We start from the raw sequence: 22,540 nt of genomic DNA on the forward strand, positions 1-22,540 counted from the left end.
TTCCTGACCAGATCCACCCGACATGCCCCCTAGGGGGCGATGCTCGGCCCATCCAGGATGTTGCTCTGTTGCAGCTGGAGCCATTCTAGTGCCTGAGGCAGATTGCCTATCTTCCATATTTTTTAGCATCTTTCTTTCTAGTTACTTAATCTTTTTCAATTGCATTTAGTGATTATCTTAAACCTTTTCTGTGTCAGAAATGTGATTTTCTGCTGTGTTAGAGAGAATTCTCAAGATATTTAAAAATTTTATTGATTTTAAAGAGAGGAAGGGAGAGAGAGAGAAAGAGACAGAAACATTGACTTATTGTTCCACTTATTTATGCATTCATTGGTTGTTTCTTGTATGTTCCCTGACCAGAGATTGAACCTATACCTTGGCCTATTGTGATGGTGCTCTAACTACTGAGCCACCCAGACAGGGCCTCAAGACTTTTTTTTTTTTTTTGTATTTTTCTGAAGCTGGAAACGGGGAGAGACAGTCAGACAGACTCCCGCATGCGCCCGACCGGGATCCACCCAGCACGCCCACCAGGGGGCGACGCTCTGCCCACCAGGGGGCGATGCTCTGCCCCTCCAGGGCGTCGCTCTGTTGTGACCAGAGCCACTCTAGGGCCTGGGGCAGAGAGGCCAAGGAGCCATCCCCAGCGCCCGGGCCATCTTTGCTCCAATGGAGCCTCGCTGCAGGAGGGGAAGAGAGAGACAGAGAGGAAAGAGAGGGGGAGGGGTGGAGAAGCAGATGGGTGCTTCTCCTGTGTGCCCTGGCTGGGAATCGAACCCGGGACTTCTGCACGCCAGGCCGACGCTCTACAACTGAGCCAACCGGCCAGGGCCTCAAGACATTTTTGATTCACCCCAAAATTATGCTGGGGGCGCAGGGGTCGAGTTTGAGTTGAGTGGTTTTAACTCTTTGTTTTGTTCCAGAATCCTCCTCCTTTTTCTCCTTTGATTGACAGTTTTTGTTTATTGCTTTCAGTTATGTTTCTTTTATTCTCTCTTTCTCTCTCAGGCATATTTCTGCTTTGGGATCTTATGGGGGTAATTTGGGACAAGAAGTTCTATGAGAAGGTTTCTGTTGGCCTTAATATATAGTATGTCATATACATATATATCTTAGAAGCATTACTCCATTAAGAGTATTCAGCGGTCTCTGTTTGATATCCTTATTCCTTGGTAAACTTTGGAGCATCTTTCTGCCTCTGCCTCTTTGCCCATTCCTTCTCATCCTCACCCCTCGGTTAATAACATCCAAGTATCTTATTAGGTACTGAGAAAGACTGGATAAGATATATTTGAATCTTTCTTAGAAAAATCAGAGAATGGAAGTAGTCAGGAGAATTACTACACCTTAATGAAAGTATTTACTTTCCCCTTCTCTTTGGGCTAAGCCAAGGACCCCACACTCAAGTTGGCGACCCTACGTTCAAACCACCGACCTTGGAGTTTTGAACCTGGGTCCTCAGCATCCCAGTCTGGCACTCTTATCTATTGCACCAACGCCTGGTCAGGCTGAAAAGTAATTTTTTAGCATGTTTTTTTACCAAGTTCTTCAAATCTGAAAAACAGATTTTTTTGGAATTACTTGAATATTTATATCAAAACTTCTCTACAGGCATTTTAAAAAATCTTTTCTAGCATTTTTTTACTTTTGAAATTAATTTTGGAATCACATGGAAGAATAACATTACTCAGCTTGGGTTTAAATTTGCCTGTTTTCTCATCTCATAGTTCCATGATTTTAACACTGTGCTCATCTGTGCTACTTCTTTTCTCTCTCAGTATAGTTCAACTTTTGTCTGTTTTATATGTTGGGAATACATGGGTCTTTGTAAGATTTTATTTAGAAACAAGCTTTGTACTTTATTTGAAAACAGGTTTTATTAAGATTTTCTGTTGAAAAGAAAGCAACTTGAGGCTGCTCAAGTAAAAAGGAATTTTCTACGCAAATACGGGCAGCCAGGCATTATTTAATTTAAAATGCTTTCCTATATAAAGCGTGTGCATATATAGAACATATATATATATACACACACACACACTTGTTCTAATATATAATGTATAACAGTAAACATATATAAAATAAGTTTTAAAGATTATTAGGAAAAATAGAATAATTACTTTTTATACCCCAATAGATTGTGTACTCCCTGGAATGAGATTATTCCTAGTTTCAGAGATCATTGAAATAGATAATCCACCCAAAACCGTTGCTTAGAAGTTCTTCTGCCTTTTTAGCATAAGTGATCTTTACCTTCATCTCACTTCAGCCACCTATTCTGACGTTTGCATCTTGGACTTGGTTGTTACCATCACTTCTGATCTCAGTTTTAACACATTTCTGATGCTTACTTCCTATTTTGCCAACCCACTCTGCTGTTCCTAAGTCAACAATTTTAAAAATGCATTGAAATATGTTCTTTACTAGCCTTAACCTGTCTTTATTGGCCCATACTATTATATGCAATAATTTCCTTGCAGAAATTCTTAACTCTCTAGTCCGGTTTTCTGCATAACCTGGCAGGAGAGAAAGTCTGTCCAAATCTATCTTTTACTTACGTAATTTATGCCCACATCTCCCAAGGCCTAAGAAGTGCCAGGAACCCAGAAATACTCTCTTGCCAACTCTCATGGCTCGTGCATTTTTTTCTCTAAATCTTTAGACTTTCTCTTTTTCATTTACATTAGTCACTTTTCTATAGTTCACAAGTTTATTTTTCCTCTTTGTAAGAGACCAGCCTAATAAAATCAAGCATCTCTTGGCCCTTTTCTCAAATTCACTGGAGAATCAGATTGGCCCAGCTTGTGGGAGATGTTTGTCCTTGGTGCTGTGAACTATGGCCAGCACAAGGTACCATGCTACAAGTACTGTGTAATGTGCGGGTAGTGGAAATGAGTGTGATGATACTTGATTAAAGGGTAGTCCTGAGTTGGGCAGACACTGAAAAAGCAAAAACCACCTAGCTAATCAGTCTTTAAGGCAGAAAGATTCTTAATCTGTAGTCCTTGGATGAGAATTGTTTGAATTATTTTGTGTGTGTACATATGTGTCTTTTAATGGAAAAGAGGTCCACAGTTTTAAAATATTCTCAGAGGGAGCTATGACCTATATAAAGGAGTCTGCTGCAGGATTTATTTTAGCAATAATAATCTGTGATTCCATAGATCTAGAAATCTTAGCAGTGAAAGGTGAAAAAATAGTTTTGGTATTTTGAATTAAAAATAAAGAGGTGAAGTAAATATAACTTTTTTTTTTTAATTTTTTTTTTTTGTATTTTTCTGAAGCTGGAAACGGGGAGAGACAGTCAGACAGACTCCCGCATGCGCCCGACTGGGATCCACCCGGCACGCCCACCTGGGGCGATGCTCTGCCCACCAGGAGGCGATGCTCTGCCCCTCCAGGGCGTTCTGGGCCATCTTTGCTCCAATGGAGCCTTGGCTGCGGGAGGGGAAGAGAGAGACAGAGAGGAAGGAGGGGGGGCGGGGGTGGAGAAGCAAATGGGCGCTTCTCCTATGTGTCCTGGCCGGGAATCGAATCCCGGTCCCCCGCACGCCAGGCCGACGCTCTACCGCTGAGCCAACCAGCCAGGGCCGAAAATATAACTTTTAATGGAAAGAAATTAGTTTTTCAAAACTTGAGTTTGACACAAATGCATGTTATAAATTACTGTTTTCCCTTTGCATATATTTTAGATCAACAGAGGAGAATATTTTTGCCACCTCCACCTGGAGTTAGAAAATGTGTCATATCCACTAATATTTCTGCAACATCTTTGACAATAGATGGAATCAGGTACAACTTTTAAAATTTCTTTTAAAGCCAAGAAAGCCACTTACCTAATCATAAAACATTGAGTTTGCTTCTCTGTGTCCTCCACTAATTCCCTTCTCACTTGCTTTACTTGTAATCACCTATTGATTGCACTGTATAGGAAATGGAATAGGAAGTATGCATAATATAAATACTTCTGTTTACACTTTTTAACTACTCATACTTGGCAACTTGTAGCTTTCTCTTCCCAAATTTAAGATTATGCATTGTTTTCACTAAATAGCCAGATCTGTGTTTTTATACTCTTTAGCAGCATGTACCTATAATGATCTATCCAGGGGTCCCCAAACTTTTTACACGGGGGCCAGTTCACTGTCCTTCAGACTGTTAGAGGGCCACCACATACAGTGCTCCTCTCACTGACCACCAATGAAAGAAATACCCCTTCCGGAAGTGCGGCGAGGGGCCGGATAAATGGCCTCAGAGGGGGCCGCATGCGGCCCGTGGGCCATAGTTTGGGGATGCCTGATTCCTTTCTTATCCGGAGCTCCATTTGGTACAGTAGCTTTGTAGATTCAAGTGTTTATTTGAAGGTACTGTTATTACTTTCACCTTTTTAAAAATGATTTATGATAAATGTCTAAATGTAATCAGTGGTACCATGAGCCTGACCAGGTGGTGCCACAGTGGATAGAGCATCAGCCTGGGATGCTGAATGCCCAGTTTTGAAACTGTGAAGTTGACAGCTTGAGTGCCGGGTTTCCAGCGTGAGCGTGAGATCATAGATTTGACTCCATGGTCGCTGGCTTGAGTCCAAGGTTGCTGGCTTAAGCCAGGGTTCACTGGCATGGCTATAGCCACCTCCCCCCATCAAGACACATTTGAGAAAGCAATTAGTGGACAACTAAGGAGCCACAATGAAGAATTGATGCTTCTCATCTCTCCTTTCCAGCCTGTCTGTCCCCCCTTGCTAAAAAAAAAAAAGTCATGAAATTTTTGGATAGATAAAATAGACAAACACTTGGAAAGTAAGTCTAGGCTGATGGCTAGTTTGATTGAAGTTCTTTCAGACTGTTAAGCCACATCCATTTTGGACATTATTTTTTGCCCAGTATACTCAATATCATTACCTAGGTCTGTCTGCCTAGGAAGGCTGGACATGAATCCCCTAAATTCTATATATTTCTTTCTTTTCTTTTTAGTTTATTCATTTTGGAGAGAAGAGAGAGAGAAAATGAGAAGGGGGGAAAGGAGCAGGAAGCATCAACTCCCATATGTGCCTTGACTAGCCAAGCCCAGGGTTTCGAACTGGCGACCTCAGCATGCCAGGTTGATGCCTTACCCACTGCGCCACCACAGGTTAGGCTATATATTTCTTTTGGGTAATATAATCACCCAGATCTGAAAGGAAGTTTAATTTCTTATGCTTTTCTCCTTTACTTTAAAAATAATGGTTCCACTGGCCCTGCCCGTTGGCTCAGTTAATGGAGCATCAGCCCAGCGTATGGACATCCTGGATTTGATTCCTGGTCAGGGCACACAGAAGAAGCAGTCATCTGCTTACCTTCCCCCCCCCTCCCCTTTCTCTCAGTATTCCCCTCCCGTAACCAGTGGCTTAATTGGTTTGAGCATAGCCCTGGGCACTGAGGATAGCTCAATTGGAGCACATGAGCCTCAAGTGCTAAAAAATAGTTCAGTACTCTAGCATCAGCCCCACACAGGGTTGTCGGGTGGATCCCTGTCAGGGAGTAAGCAGGAGTCTGCCTCGCTATCTCCCCTTCTCTCACCAGAAATTAAAAATAAAAATAATGGTTCCTCTAAAGGATTAGGGGAGCAGCTCCCCTGAATAAATTGACCTCTATAATTTTCTGTTTCCAGCAAAAGCAAAGTTATTAAATAATACTTTCAGAATTTCCCTTAGTAAATTATGGTGTAGACTTACTGCAATTTCTAATTTAGTTTTTTACCCAATTTCTTCTCCATTTAATTTACTTACAGTGGTATTGTTAAAGTCTAGCTGAAATTAGATGTTGAACCTTTTACATGGTCCAGAGCTGACTTTGAGGTTTGTTTTTATTTTTTAGAGGAGACATTCATATAACATAAAATTAACATTTAAAAGCAAACAGTTAAGTAGTATTTAGTATGTCTACAACATTGTGCAACCACCACCTTTATCTAGTTTTAAAAACTTCATCGCCTCAAATTAAAACCCTGTGTACCCACCCTTTAAGCAATAATTCAGAATATGGTACATATTCATTATATGTATATTCCGTAATTTCTGGATCTGTTCATCTCTTAATGAGTCATGGACATTTAGTTTTTTATCTTTTGATTCTCACAAATAGTGCTACTTTGAACATACATCTACAAGTATTTCTTGAGTACTATTTTCAGTTCTTTGTGCCTACTTAGGAATGGGTTTTTGGGTCACATAATTCTCTGTTTAATGTTTTGAGGAACGTTCAAACCATTTTCCACATTGTATGAACCATTTTATATTCCAGCTGCAATGTATGAGAGCTCCATTTTCTTGACTGTCAAGTTTTACAGTTAAAATAAAAATTATGTACTTGTTAGTTTGGTGGAAAAGGGAAATCCAAAGTAGTTGAAAATTAACAAGTCTTTCCTGATTTTCTAGAAACTTAACTTGTTTTTATTCTCCTTAGATATGTGGTAGATGGTGGCTTTGTGAAGCAGTTAAATCACAATCCCCGGTTAGGCTTGGACATCCTGGAGGTGGTTCCGATTTCAAAGTAAGTCTCTATGTCAAGCCTTATTGTTCAAAGAACAGTTGATTAGATTATTCCTAGTTGGTTCAAGGGTGTAAAGTGAATTGCTTAGGAATCCCACAGAACATTTTGGGGACTTTTTTTTTTTTTTTTCTTCTGAAGGAGTGAAGCGTTACAGCGAAGTGGCCGAGCTGGTAGGACTGCGTCAGGAAAATGCTTTCGGATCTATAGTAAAGATTTTTGGAACCAGTGTATGCCCGACCATGTGATTCCTGAGATTAAGAGAACTAGTTTGACATCTGTAGTTCTGACCTTAAAGTGCCTTGCCATACACGACGTTATAAGGTATGTATACAGCTTTAAAAACAAGTGTTATGGTGGAGCCAGGTTATTTCTCAGACATTCTTTTGAAGTATTTGGTTCAAACACCCCTACATCACAAGGTTCAACTAAGCCCATATAAATGGCTTCTTTAAGTTGCTTTACTAGAATTTGATCCCTTGCTTATATTTTAACCTACCTTGGTTTAATGGTGTGCCTCATGCTAATATTATTTGGGTCGTTTAGTGACCACGGTTTATGCTATGAAAGGTATATAATAACCCTAATTCCAAGCAGAAAGTTTTTTTTTGGTAGCATCTTTTGTATGGTTGGCATTGTATCATGCACTGTGAGAGACACGATATTTACTGCTCGAGTAGTTTTTTCCTTTCACTAAGCTGAAGTTATATTGGAGAAACAAGATTCAGAATCATGAAGTGATGAATAGAACAACTGTTAAATTAGTCAAATGTTAAACTATATAATTAATTGGTACTATATTATTGTGGAGGCTTGTAATTTCATATTATACATACATGGTAGAGGAAGTAATGAAGGCAGTTACTATCATAGTCTTAATTTTGGTCTTGACTGACCTGTGGTGGCACTGTGGATAAAATGTTGACCTGGAATGCTTAGATCATCAGTTCGAAACCCTGGGCTTGCCTGGTCAAGGCACGTATGGGAGTTAACGCTTCCTGTTCCTCCCCATTATCTCTCTCTTTCTCCTCTCTAAAATGAATAAAGTCTTAAAAAAAATTTTTGGACCTGTCTAGGAATGTAAAAGTGTCAGGAACTTGGGAGAAGATGGCCATGCCTTCTTTAAATTTCTAATAAGAGGGAAACTAATTACTGGATGCACCCAAATATATTGTATACTCTTGGGAAGTCAATTGAAAAAAATTTGGATAAATCTCAAGACTAGAGGTTTTCTAAATGAGACTATAGATCCTAGAAAAAGGAAAGCATGTAATATATGAAATTTTAACTGTAATCATAAATGATGTCAATGAAGTCATTTAAAGAAATCTAAATAGCCAATAAGAAAGCTTTCAGATGAAGCCAGATTTGAATATAATTTGTGTGTGTGTGTGTGTGTGTGTGTGTGTCTTTCTAAAGTGAGAAGTAGGGAGGCAGAGTGGCTCCCGCATGTGCCTGACCGGGATCCACTCACAAGCCCGCTAGGGGGCAGTGCTCTGCCCTTAAGGGTATTGCTCGGTTGGAACCAGAGCCATTTTAGCACCTGAGGCCGAGGCCATGGAGCCATCCTCAGCACCTGGGCCAACTTTGCTTCAATGGAGCCTTGGCTGCGGGAGGGGAAGAGACAGACAGAGAGAGAAGAGGGGGAAGAGGGGAAGAGTGGAGAAGCAGATGGGCACTCTTCTGTGTACCCTGGCTGGGAATTGAGTCGGGGACTTCTACATGTTGGGCTGATGCTCTACTACTGAGCCAACCAACCAGTGCCTGAATACAATATTTACAAAGGAAAGCAGAATAGCATATAACCAAGAATAAATATATATTAGAAAAACAGGAACAATTACTTAATATCTGTGCTGTTATTTTTCCATTTTAAATTTGATACTATACTAAAAGTCCCCAAACTAGAGGAAGGAAAAAAAATAAGACTTCTCTCCCCCTTCTTTTTTTAAGATGTATATAAAATAAGAAGAGGTAGATCCAGTATTTGGGATAGATGGTATACTATTCATAGATGGCAGAAAGCAAATAGAGCTTTTTACGTATTTTGCTTTCCTTTCCTCCTCCATCAAGAATGATTTTTTGCCTGACCTGTGGTGGTACAGTGGATAAAGCATCAATCTGGAATGCTGATACCACTGGTTTGAATCCCTGGGCTTGTCTAGTCAAAACACAAGAGGCAACTACTATGAATTGATGCCTCTGTTCCTCCCCCCTTCTCTCTCTCTATCCTCTCCTTAAAATCAATTAAAATTTTTTTTTTTTTGGTATTTTTCTGAAGCAGAGAGACTGACTCCCACATGCACCTGACCGGGATCCACCCAGCAAGCCCACTAGGGGACAATGCTCTGCCTATCTGGGGCGTTGCTCCGTTGCAACCGGAGCCATTCTAGTGCCAGAGGTGGAGGTCATTGAGCCATCCTGAGCGAATGGGCCAGCTTTGCTCCAGTGGAGCCATGGCTGCAGGAGGGGAAGAGAGAAATAGAGAGAAAGGAGAGGGGAAAGGGTGGAGAAGTAGATGGGCACCTCTCCTGTGTGCTCTGGCCGGGAATTGAACCTGGGACTTCCACATGCCGGGCTAACGCTTTACCATTGAACCAGCCAGCCAGGGCCTTAAATAAAATCTTAAAAAAAAAAAAAAAAAGAAGGCTGACCAGGCGGTGGCGCAGTGGATAGAGCGTCGGAGTGGGATGTGGAGGACCCCAGGTTTGAGACCCCGAGGTTGCCAGCTTGAACACGAGCTCATCTGGTTTGAGCAAGGCTCACCATCTTGAGCCTAAGGTCACTGGCTCGAGCAAGGAGTCACTCGGTCTGCTGTAGCCCCCCAGTCAAGGCACATATGAGAAATCAATCAATGAACAACTAAGGAACCGCAACGAAGAATTGATGTTTCTCATCTCTCTCCCTTCCTGTCTGTCTGTCCTTCTCTCTGACTCTCTCTGTCTCTCCCACAAGAAAAAAAAAAAGAATGATTTAAATCTGGAAAGATAAGAACAAGTCTCGATAAAGAGGAATTGAAGACCAAGATGGATTAGAAAGTGATATGAAAGCCCAACAACTATATATTAGTCTGTCTTGAGGCTTTAGTTATTATTTTCTTGTTACGAAAAGAACTTGCAGATTTAATGTCAAATGTATTGGTTGTCTGAGAAATTAATGCAGAATAGGTTATCAGAAAATTTTGAGAAATGGAAATGTCTTGATTTCTTCATTTAGGGAAACAGCAGATTTTGGAAATAAGTACCCCATAAGCTTGACATTGATTCTTAGCAGATTCTAGCATAGTTTATTGGAAAATTGTTTAAGAGAATTTAATAATAATCAGTGTGAATCAAAACGGTTCCTTAAGAATACGTTATAAGCCATTTCCTTTTCAGTTTGAAGACAGGACCCTCATTATAATGGGTGTGTCACAAGAATTTATTGAATGGTAACGTGATGTCTCTTATTTTCAACACAGTATTTAGCAAGATTACATTTGACATCTTTGTAAATAAGGAGGTGACAGTACTGCCAGATTAAAGTTTACTTGCCAAATAGCCAAATCCAGCAAGTATTAATTGCTTAGTGTAGCCTAAGTAGAGGTTTTACTTAATATGCTGAACTTCGCCCTTTTTCTGACAAGCATTTTTAATGAAAATATTAAATAAAAATATTGAAGTCTTGATTATCAGATATATGGAAGATGTCTTGGTATTTCAAACCAAGAATTAGAATGATCTCTGCAGGCCCTGGCTATGTAGCTCAGTTGGTTAGAGCGTTGTCCCAACATGCCAAGATTTTGGGTTTGATCCCTGGTCAGGGCACATATAGGAATTAATCAGTGAATACATAAATAAAGTGGAAAAACCAATCAATGTTCCTATTTCTCTCTCTTTAAAATCAATAATTAAAAATTTAAAAAGAATGATCTCAACTGGTCAGAACCTTAGACACAAGTCGCAAGGTAAAAGTCTGAAAGGCTACATCTATCCTGTGTTTTGGTTGCACATTAAGGAAATCCATGTGGAAAATATCTGAAGTTAGCAGATTATTACAGAGTTAATATGAGTTTGTAATATTCTGCTGTTAAAAAACAATTGTCAAAATCCCACTGGCATTGATTTTGGTTATATTAATAGATAGCAATGTCCAAATGACTGAGATTTATAGCATCCCTGTTCTGTGCTGGTCGATCTACATTTGTAGTTCAGTGTTGGATAGTGTTATGTTTTATGAGAAGTTTGACAAACTAGAGTATTTCTAAAAGTTGGTAATTAGGTATGGTGAGTCTTGTAGAAACCAATAGTACAAGGAGTGTTGGCAGATTAATAATTGCTATAATCAAGGGAGAAAAATATATGTAGTTTTTACAGATCTGAAAGGGGTCTTACATAGAAGAGAAAATTTGCTAGTTTGGTATGGGCCTAGGCCCTAGGGCACGGGTCACAAACTATGATCCAGGCTCACTGACCATTTTTTGTTTTTGTTTTTGTTTTTTTTGTTTTACAGAGACAGAGTGAGAGTCAGATAGAGGGCTAGATAGAGACAGACAGGAACGCAGAGAGATGAGAAGCATCAATCATTAGTTTTTCGTTATGACACCTTAGTTCATTGATTGCTTTTTCATCTGTGCCTTGACAGTGGGGCTACAGCAGACTGAGTAACCCCTTGCTCAAGCCAGCGACCTTGGGTCCAAGCTGGTGAGCTTTGCTCAAACCAAATGAGCCCAGGCTCAAGGTGGCGACCTCGGGGTCTCAAACCTGGGTCCTCCGCATCCCAGTCCAACGCTCTATCCACTGTGCCACCGCCTAGTCAGGCTCACTGACCATTTTTATAAATAAAATTTTATTGGAAAATAGGAAATAAAAAAGAAGGAAGATTTATTGAAACATAGCCATACCCATTATGCAGGGCTTCTTTATCTACAACAGCAGAGTTGTGTAATTGGGATAGACCACATGGCCTGCAAAACCAAAATACATATTTACTAGTTGGCCTTTTACGGAAAATGTTGTGGACTTAGAAAGCTGACTGTAGAACAGCCTATAAGATTTTTGTTTTTTAAATAGAACTGTCATTCTGGAATGGACGTTTGTGTAAGGTATTGTTAAACATTTTGTCCTTTGTTGGACCCTTTTCTTTCTTTTTTTTTTTGGTATTTTTCTGAAGCTGGAAACGGGGAGAGACAGTTAGACAGACTCCCGCATGCGCCCGACCGGGATCCACCCGGCACGCCCACCAGGGGGCGACGCTCTGCCCACCAGGGGGGATGCTCTGCTCCTCCTGGGCGTCGCTCTGCCGCGACCAGAGCCACTCTAGCGTCTGGGGCAGAAGCCAAGGAGCCATCCCCAGCGCCCAGGCCATCTTTGCTCCAATGGAGCCTTGGCTGCGGGAGGGGAAGAGAGAAACAGAGAGGAAGGAGGGGGGAGTGGAGAAGCAAATGGGCGCTTCTCCTATGTGCCCTGGCCGGGAATCGAACCCGGGTCCCCCACACGCCAGGCCGACGCTCTACCGCTGAGCCAACCGGCCAGGGCCTGGACCCTTTTCAAGGTGAGAAATTCTAATAGATGATTTATCATCTCAAGACTTGTGGTGGAGAAAATAATCCAGTGAAGAAAATATTGACTGTTGTTCCTGTTTAAAAATGTATCTATATTCATGCTTGGTTATATGCCACTCTGTTATCCTTTGTCAATATTATTAATTGTTCTATGTTCATGAAAGAATTGTGGTTATGTAAGAAAATGTCCTTATTTTTTAGAGATGCATGCTGAGTATTTTGGGGGGAAATTAGCATTTTATTTGCAACTTGCCTTCAGAGTTCAGGAGAAAGTAAATACATACAGATACGTAAAGCAAATATGGCAGAATTAATTAAATATACTTGCTTTATAATCAAAAGCCATTTTGAAGAACTGTTAAACAATTTGTAATTTTTGGCAACTTTCAATGAATTTTTCTCCATTTTATAAAAGTAATAAAAATTGTAGACTAAACATTAGAATTGACACCAGCTATCAAGATTTGGGCAGGATTAAAATAAGAGGAATAATAGTAAGGAGAGTTGCAGTTAAGATCAAAAAGAGGTGCTTCTTGTCTGACTGGTGGTAGTGCAGTGGATAGAGCATCAACCTGGGATGCTGAGGACCCAGTTCAAATCCCCAAGGTTATCTGCTTGAACAAGCTGTCACTGACTGGTCGTAAGCCCCCTGGCCAATGCACGTAGAGAAGCAATCAGTGAACAACTCAAGTTAAGCAACATTGAGTTAATGTTTCTCATCTCTCTCTCCCTTCCTGTCTGTCTCTGTCTCTCTCTCAAAAAATAAAAATATATTTTTTAATTCTTTTGTTTTAAACCATTTTAATTTTATTTATTTTGTGACAGAGACAGAGAGAGGCACAGACAAGAAGGGAGAAAGATGAGAAGCATCAATTCTTTGTTACGGCACCTTAGTTGTTCGTTGATTGCTTTCTTATATGTTCTTTGACTAGGGGACTACAGCAGACTGAGTGACCCCTTGCTCGAGCCAGTGATCTTGGGCTCAAGATCACTAGCTGGTGAGCTTTGCTCAAACCAGATGAGCCCGCACTCAAGCTGGCGACCTCAGGGTCTCGAACCTGGGTTCTCCACATCCCAGTCAACGCTCTATCTACTGTGCCACTGCCCAGTCAGGCAAAATAAATAAAATTTTTTTTTTTCTTTTCTTTTTCTGAAGCTGGAAACGGGGAGAGACAGTCAGACAGACTCCCGCATGCGCCCGACCGGGATCCACCCGGCACGCCCACCAGGGGGGACGCTCTGCCCACCAGGGGGCGACGCTCTGCCCCTCTGGGGCGTTGCTCTGTTGCGACCAGAGCCACTCTAGCGCCTGGGGCAGAGGCCAAGGAGCCATCCCCAGCGCCTGGGCCATCTTTGCTCCAATGGAGCCTTGGCTGCGGGAGGGGAAGAGAGAGACAGGAAGGAGGGGGTGGGGGTGGAGAAGCAAATGGGCGCTTCTCCTATGTGCCCTGGCCGGGAATCGAACCCGGGTCCCCCACACGCCAGGCCAAAGCTCTACCGCTGAGCCAACCGGCCAGGGCTAAATAAATTTTTAAAAGGGGTATTTCTTGAATTAATAGAAGACTATGATTCAGAAGAAATTATTTCCTCCTTTGCTGAATGCTGATTATGAACTTAGAATGCTTAAATATAAAAAAAGGAAAACTTAAAAATAGAAGGGCTAAAACCTTTTAAAGAAAATTTCAAGTCTTTATAAACTCTTACCATGTTTAAGAAATAGAATCTCATTTTCTATCTCATGTAAACACACAGATTTCCATATTTGGATCCACCTAATGAGAGACTTATTTTGGAAGCCCTTAAACAACTGTACCAGTGTGATGCTATTGACAGGTAAAAATACAAACAAACAAAACCCTCCCCCCAAATCCTCCTACAATAGATGTTATTTATTCTCTTCTTAAAGTAGGGCTCTTCATATTTTCCTTTATAAGTAGAAAATGATTTGTTTGAATTGAGTGGATTATTTTACCTGAAATTAGAAATTTTTGTTGTTGTTGTTTTTGTATTTTTCGGAAGCCGGAAATGGGGAGGCAGTCAGACAGACTCCTGCATGCTCCGGACCGGGATCCACCCGGCACGCCCACCAGGGGCAACGCTCTGCCCACCAGGGGGAGATGCTCTGCCCCTTCGGGGCGTCGCTCTGTTGTGACCAGAACCACTCTAGCGCCTGGGGCAGAGGCCAAGGAGCCATCCCCAGCGACCGGGCCATCTTTGCTCCAATGGAGCCTCGGCTGCGGGAGGGGAAGAGAGAGACAGAGAAGAAGGAGAGGGGGAAGGGTGGAGAAGCAGATGGGCGCTTCTCCTGTGTGCCCTGGCCAGGAATCGAACCCGGGACTTCTGCACGCCAGGCCGACGCTCTACCACTGAGCCAACCGGCCAGGGGCTATCATAATATTTTATTCTGCATCATTGTTTAATTTTTTTTGGATATATTGGCCCTTGATGGCAAGGAATTTATTATCTTTCTGTTTATCTTATCAAAGATCATAGTATATCATGTTTCTTACATTGAATTAAATTTCTGGGCATGACTAGAGATCATCTAAATTATATCTGATTTATTCTGTATGATGAACATGTTATTTGTACTCGTCCCAAGGAAGAAAGCCTTAAAAACTTTTTCTTTCTATTAAGGAGTGGCCATGTGACCAGATTGGGTTTGGCTATGGTGGAATTTCCTCTCCCTCCACATCTGACATGTGCAGTGATAAAGGCTGCTTCTCTGGACTGTGAAGATCTACTACTTCCAATAGCAGCAATGTTGTCTGTGGAAAATGTCTTCATTAGACCTGGTAAGAAATTTATTGAAAGAGGTTTACTTTTTAATTAATAGACTTTATTTTTTAGAATAGGTTTAGGTTTATAGAAAATTGAGGGAAAGTACAGATACACACAGTTTTCCCTGTTAACAGTTTTCATTATTGTGGTGCCTTTGTTATAATTGAGTTGATATTGATACTGTGTTATTAGTTAAAGGGGTCATTGTATTATATATTTATAGGTTTTGATGAATCTCTAATGATACCTCTCCACCATTACAATACTAAACAATAGTTTCACTACCATAAACATTTCCTGTGCTCCATCTATTCATCCCTATGTCCCTTTCCCCAACCCCCAAGCAATCATTAATCTCTTTACTGTCTCCACAGTTTTTCCTTTTCCAAAATGCCATGTAGTTGGAATCATACAGTAGGTAATGGGTTTTTTTTTGTTTTGTTTTTTTGGTGACAGAGCGAGAAACAGAGAGAGGGACAGATAGGGACAGACAGGAAGAGAGAGAGATGAGGAGCATCAATTCTTCGTTGTGGCTCCTTAGTCTCCTTAGTTTTTCATTGATTGTTTTCTCATATGTGCCTTGACTGGGGGACTACAGCAGAGCAAGTGACCCCTTGCTCAAGCTGGTGAGTCCGCACTCAAGGTTTCGAACCACTGTATGGAATTTGTTTATCCATTCACTTATTGAAGGGCCATCTTGGTTGGTTTCAAGTTTTGACAGTTATGAATAAAGCTGCCATGAATATCTCTGTGCAAGTTTTTGTGTAGACATGGGTTTTTAGCTCATTGCTGAATAATATGTTTAGATTTGTAAGAAATTGCCAGACTATCTTCCAGACCTTCCAAAGGTCTGTGCTATTTTGCATTCCTAACAGCTGGGAGTCAGAATTCCTGTTGCTCTACAACCTCACGAGCATTTGGTGTTATCAGTGTCCTTGAGATGGTTCTTGGTATCTTGAAGGCCTTTATTTTGGACCTACACTTTAGCAAAACTGTATTTGAAACTGAATTGTATTTGGAGGCACTCAAGGGAAAAGATTTCCCTTTTAAGTGGAACAAACTTAAAATAACATTGAATTGGTTTTAAAGGTTTTTGTTGTGTTTTTTTTTGTATTTTTCTGAAGTTGGAAACGGGGAGGCAGTCAGACAGACTCTCGCATGCGCCCGACCGGGATCCACCAGGCATGCCCACCAGGGGGCGATGCTCCGCCCATCTGGAGCATTGCTCTGTTGCAACCAGAGCCATTCTAGCGCCTGAGGCAGAGGCCATAGAGCCATCCTCAGTGCCTGGGCCAACTTTGCTCCAATGGAGCCTTGGCTGCGGGAGGGGAAGAGAGAGACAGAGAGGAAAGAGAGAGGGAGGGGTGGAGAAGCAGATGGGCGCTTCTCCTGTGTGCCCTGGCCGGGAATCTAACCCCGGGACTCCTGCATGCCAGGCCGACACTCTACCACTGAGCCAACTGGCCAGGGCTAAAGTTTTTATTTTAATAAACTGATATTTTTAGAAATAAAGGATAACTTATTTATATGTGACATGTATAGCCTTGTTCCCCCCACTTCAGCTCTGAGGACCATTTTTGAAACCCTTTTTGTAATAGCTTTGTTTTTGATTTATTGCTGTGCAGAAAAATATTGAATTATCTTCCCAAAGGGAGTTTAGCTGATATAGCCTTGTTTTGCTACTTTAGCTTTTTATTTATAGTTTTGCCTTAATAGCATTTATGTATTTGCATGAGGTAAAACTGATTAATAGAATTTCATTTGGGGAATGATAATAATTTAAATAAAATGACAAGTCTTTTGGTTAAGTAATTAAAGATGGGTAGTGTAGTCAGAGGATAGTTTTGCTGAGACTGTATAAACTCTGTGTGATATGGACTTCAATTTTATTATATTCTTATTTTGTCTCTTGCTGCTTCCTTAAGTTGTTACCTAGGTAACAGGTGGACGCTGCTTATAGCTTGGGATGGAAGACTTTATCTCTTCTTGAGTGTTTTCTTTAATCAGATTGCTTTCCTACTAATACCAGGAGCTGCTGCTTTGGAGATTCACACTGTAGTCTGTATAAGTGCTGCTTCTTGGAATTGGGCCATATGGTGCCTCTGGTAAATCTAGCTGTGATGGGTACACTGGGGGAATAGGAATTATGTTATAATGTGGTGCAGTGGAGGAGGGAACCCTAGGAAATTTTGGAAAATGGAACTCTGAAAGAAAATTAGCCTGGTGAAGTCGTTACGTAGGCAACTTGGGCAGTCAGAGCTTATCAGTGCTGTGTGGGATCTAGTTAGTCATAACAGATGAAGCTCAAAAACAAAATACTGAGCAAAAGAAATCAGACACAAAGTTTAAAAACATGGAGAATCCTTCTTTGGAGTTAGAAGTCAGGATACGTTACCCTTATAGAGGGGTACAGGTCGTTATTAGAAAATGAGGGTTTCTGGGATGTTGGTTTGTTGATGTGGGTGTTGAATACATTACTGTGGTGTGTTTGTGAACATTCATGGAGCTGTATACTTAGGACCTGTGCAGTTTTGTGAATGCATGTTATAACTTCAATATAAAGTTAAAAAAGAAAAGTAGCAAGTTTATAGTAGTTTAGTTCTTCATATTTGGCTGTCCTGTCTGATTGTCCGTAATTAGGAATTGAATAAATAGGGACTAGTTAAGTCAGGTTATGCTCCTTATATTCCTGAGGAATCCAATGTAGTTATTTCTGAGAATGAATGATTCTATTTGTATTGATGTGAAGCTATTACTATATAAATAAAGGAATTTTCAGAATATGTATTCCTGTTTATATTAAAATGAACTGCTACATACATCCTTGCATTTACATAGAAAATATCTTGAAGGACACACACTAAATAACAGGTTAGCCTTGAGAATTGGTTTATGGGTAATGTGACAAAATGGAGAATATGGGAATTTTTTTTTTTTAAGTGAGAGAAGGGGAGATAAGAGAAAGACTGCTGCATGCACCCTGACCGGGATCTACCTGGCAACCCCTGTCTGGGGCTGATGTTCAAAACTGAGCTATTTTTAGCACCTGTGATGGAAGCTCCACAGAGTCATTCTCAGCACCCAAGGCTCTCGCACTTGAATCAATAGAACCATGGCAACAGAAGGGGAATAGAAGATGAGTGAGAAAAGTAGGGGGAGAAGCAGATGGTTGCCTCTCCTGTGTGCTTTGACCAGGAATCAAACCCACAACTTCCACATGCTGGGTCAACACTCTACCACTAAGCTAACCGTTCAGGGGCAAGAACATGGAATTTTATTTTATTTTTTTCATTTTTCCAAAGCTGGAAACGGGGAGGCAGTCAGACAGACTCCTGCATGCGCCCGACCAAGATCCACCCGCATGCCCACCAGGGGGCGATGCTCTGCCCATCTGGGGCATCGCGCTGTTGCATCCAGAGCCATTCTAGCGCCTGAGGCAGAGGCCACAGAGCCATCCCCAGCGCCCAGGCCATCTTTGCTCCAATGGAGCCTCGGCTGCGGGAGGGGAAGAGAGAGACAGAGAGGAAGGAGAGGGGGAGGGGTGGAGAAGCAGATGGGTGCTTCTCCTGTGTGCCCTGGCCGGGAATCGAACCCGGGACTTCTGCACGCCAGGCCAACGCTCTACCGCTGAGCCAACCGGCCAGGGCCGAACATGGAATTTTAATGAAATTTTTTTACTGTGAACATGGGTCACTCTTATGATAAAAGATTAATGTAAAAAAATATTAAATACTATTTTAAAGTCAGATAGATTGGGAAAAGTAATGTTGCTATTCTGATAAAATCTCAGAAGTGTGGTTAAAAGAAGAAAAGGAGCCTGATCTGTGGTGGGGCAGTGGATAAAGCGTCAACCTGGAAACACTGAGGTTGCCAGTTCAAAACTCTGGGCTTGCCTGGTCAAGGCACATATGGGAGTTGATGCTACCTGCTCCTCCCCCCTTCTCTCTCTCCCCTCTCTATAATGAATAAATAAAGTCTTTAAAAAAAAAAAAGAAGAAAAGGAGTTGTGGGAATAATTAGAGCTCCCCTCTGAAAAAAGCTAATATAGTTCCACCTTATTCCACCCCAAAGGGTGAGGGAAATTTTAATGAGCTTGAATAAACAAAGAATGTAGGCACTTGATATAGAGTATAACAAAATTGCTTCTCCAACTGTCATTCTAGTTGATCCAGAGTACCAGAAGGAAGCAGAACAGAGACATCGAGAATTGGCAGCTAAAGCTGGAGGATTTAATGACTTTGCAACGTTAGCTGTCATTTTTGAGCAATGCAAATCAAGGTATGTGAATTATATGTACTGGAAAGTGTCAGTTTGAAATATAACTCCAATATGTACTTACTTTATGACTTTTGACAATTAGGTTTGATGGGGATGATATTGTCTGTAAGGTTTATTTTGTTGTTGGTTTTTTTTTTTGTATTTTTCTGAAGTTGGAAACGGGGAGGCAGTCAGATAGACTCCCGCGTGCGCCCAACCGGGATCCACCTGGCATGCCCACCAGGGGGCGATGCTCTGCCCATCTGGGGCGTTGCTCTGTTGCAACCAGGGCCATTCTGGCACCTGAGGCAGAGGCCATGGAGCCATCCTCAGTGGCCGGGCCAACTTTGCTCCAGTGGAGCCTTGGCTGTGGGAGGGGAAGAGAGAGACAGAGAGGAAGGAGAGGGGGTGGGGTGGAGAAGCAGATGGGCGCTTCTCCTGTGTGCCCTGGCCAGGAATCGAACCCGGGACTCCTGCACACCAGGCCGATGCTCTACCACTGAGCCAACCGGCCAGGGCTTGTAAGGTATTTTTGTAGTGAGATTTATCTATGTCAGGTGACTGTTTCTTAGGCATTTGTTATATTAGTTCTTTCTCTCTCCCTAAACCTTTAGTGAAAATGACCTTATAGAATTTTGATTCTATATAAATAGGTCAGATGAGAAAATGATTGGATATTTGTTAAAGCATATGTGTTTAAAAATCCATTTAAAAATATAAAAATAATTTTTTAATTCACTCAGAGGCCCCCACACTTATTTAATTGCTTTTTTAAATTCCTTAAAGTGCTTGTTCAGTAATTGGACAGGTCTTATAAAGAGCTGACAGTTACTTTTGGCTTTCTTGTTTTGTCATAGAAATGAGGATGTTAGAGATGTTAGACTGTCTTTCACCAATAGAAGCTATTTTCAAGATTCCAGTATTTTTGTTTTATAGTGGAGCTCCAGCTTCGTGGTGCCAAAAACACTGGATTCATTGGAGGTGCTTATTTTCTGCATTTCGTATTGAAGCTCAACTTCGAGAACTAATCAGGAAGCTTAAACAGGTGATTGCTCAATGTAATGGCTTTTTTCTTGAGTAGTATTGCCAAGACCCTCCAAGTACCAAAACTATAAAAATTATGAAATGTTCTAGTCTGAGTTGTAGTAACAGGTGCCATCCCTAACTGTGAGCACCAAGCATTGCAATCTCTTATCCTTATAAGCAGTTTTCAACTGGTGTTCTTCAGGAGGCGTTCTGGTGTGCCACAAGAAATTTTAAAACATGCAATACTTGACTATTAAGTTAGGCACTGACCTCTTTTCCCTTAGATTGTCCAATAAAAAAAGTGATAACAGCCTGACTTGTGGTGGCGCAGTGGATAAAGCGTCAACCTGGAAATGCTGAGGTCGCTGGTTCGAAACCCTGGGCTTGCCTGGTCAAGGCACATATGGGAGTTGATGCTTCCAGCTCCTCCCCCACTTCTCTCTCTCTGTCTCTCCTCTCTCTCTCTCTCTCCCTCTCCTCTCTAAAATGAATAAAAGAAAAGTGATAACAGCCAATGCACACAATAGCTGTCCAGTGTGAATAAATAAAAATTATGCCTATTTTTTTTGTCAGATTGGCAAAATACACATTTTTTGGTGTGCCACAGAATTTTAGTAATTAGTTTATGTGTGCCATGAGATGGAAACGGTTGAAAATCCCTGTTCCAAGAGGTCATTTACCTGGACTTGGGTAGTTTCCTCACATTCATATGCTAATCTGTACTCCTCTGAACACAGATCTCTGGAGTTCTCTGTGCAGTTCTCTCTCCTGAACTTTGCCTGTGAACTTTAGTCATTTTGATCTTTCTGGACTCTCAGCTCTGTGTCTTTACTCATGGAATTCTCCAGACCCTACTTGGGTTTTTTCTTCTCTGTGCCTTGACCCAGAATCTCTTTCAAGGTTGACTGAGCTGGGGCAATTGTTGGGTTTACTTAATTTGTTTCCCCTACTTTATATATTTGCTTTATTGTTTCCAATTTTTAATGGATTTATTGGAATGAAATTGGTTAGTAAAATTACGTTTCAGATGTACAGTTCTGTAATGTACTGTTGTATATTGTGTTCACCACCCCAAGTCAAGTCTCCTTCCATCACCATTATCCCTCTCTACCCTCTTCTGCCTCCGCCCAGTCCCCTTTCCCTCTTGTAACCACCACTCTGTTGTCTGAGTCCTTTTTTTTCTTTGTTTGATCCCTTCACCTTTTTTACCCAGCCCCCCAAAACCCCTCCCCTCTGATAGCTGTCAGTTTGTTTTCTGTACCCACGAGTCTATTTCTATTTTGTCTATTAGTTTATTTTATTCATTTGATTTTACATGCGTGAAATCATATGGTATTTGTGTTTCTCTGACTGGCTTATTTCACTTAGCATAATACTCTCCAGGTGAGATTTACCACTGGGTATATACTTTTTTTATAGCAAAGTGATTTTCCAAGAGAGACTTTTGAAGGCCCTAAACATGAAGTATTGCGAAGATGTCTTTGTGCAGGCTATTTCAAAAATGTAGCTCGAAGGTAAGCAATATTTGAGAGATGGATAAAGAAATGTTACTATATTTGTATTTGATTACAATATTGAACAATTTCATATTAAAGATTGATGGTTTGATTTAAGCTCTATGGGTTGTTTTAGAAATATAATAAAGTACTATAGGAAATTAATTGTGACAATTGAACTAGGGTTATTTTGACAAGTTTTTGGACTAATATTTATATAGGGAAGTGTAGAAGAGGATAAGAATTTAAAATTAAGAAGTTGAATTAGAAAAGCTTCTGAAATGTTCTTATTGTAAGATTTTAGAATAGTGAATATCATTTATACCTTTATAAAGAGATATAATAAGCCCTGGCCAGGTAGTTCAGTTGGGTAGAGCGTTGTCCTGATAGGTCAAGGTTGTGGGTATAATCCCTGGTTAGGCCACACACAAGAATCAACCAATAAATGCATCAGTAAGTGGGACAACAAATTGATGCTTATCTCTCTCTTTAAAATCAATTTGAGGCCCTGACCGGCTAGTTCAGTGGTAGAATGTCGGCCCAGTGTGTGGAAGTCCAGGGTTTGATTCCCAGCCAGGGCACACAGGAGAAGCACCCATCTGCTTCTCCACCCTTCCCTCTCTCCTTTCTATCTCTCTATTCCCCTCCTGCAGCCAAGGCTCCACTGGAGCAAAGTTGTCCTGGGCACTGAGAATGGCTCCATGGCCTCTGCCTCAGACGCTAGAATGGCTCTGGTTGCAACGGAGCAACGCCTCAGATGGGCAGATCATTGCCCCCTAGTGGCTTGCCAGGTGGATCCCAGTTGGGTGCATGAGGGAGTCTGTCTCTCTGCCTCCCCACTTTGCACTTCAGAAAAAGACAAAAATAAAATTGAAAAAGATAATATAAAAAAATTCTGTCCTTAAGTCAGAAAA

At 41.2% G+C, this 22,540-nt stretch overlaps 1 protein-coding gene across 2 annotated transcripts in view; it reads left to right on the forward strand.

The window, feature by feature from the left end:
- The window catches only part of DHX40 (DEAH-box helicase 40), a 39,334-nt gene that overhangs the window by 12,563 nt on the left and 4,231 nt on the right, over positions 1-22,540 (forward strand). For both annotated transcript variants that reach the window (XM_066363130.1, XM_066363131.1), the window contains exons 8-15: positions 3,690-3,789; positions 6,441-6,527; positions 6,666-6,848; positions 13,819-13,899; positions 14,704-14,861; positions 19,011-19,125; positions 20,041-20,149; positions 21,550-21,644. In XM_066363130.1, the coding sequence (XP_066219227.1) occupies positions 3,690-3,789; positions 6,441-6,527; positions 6,666-6,848; positions 13,819-13,899; positions 14,704-14,861; positions 19,011-19,125; positions 20,041-20,149; positions 21,550-21,644 (928 nt within the window). The remainder of the gene's footprint in view (positions 1-3,689; positions 3,790-6,440; positions 6,528-6,665; positions 6,849-13,818; positions 13,900-14,703; positions 14,862-19,010; positions 19,126-20,040; positions 20,150-21,549; positions 21,645-22,540) is intronic.

Source organism: Saccopteryx leptura, chromosome 2 (genome assembly GCF_036850995.1).
Source record: "Saccopteryx leptura isolate mSacLep1 chromosome 2, mSacLep1_pri_phased_curated, whole genome shotgun sequence".
Lineage (NCBI taxonomy): Eukaryota > Metazoa > Chordata > Mammalia > Chiroptera > Emballonuridae > Saccopteryx > Saccopteryx leptura.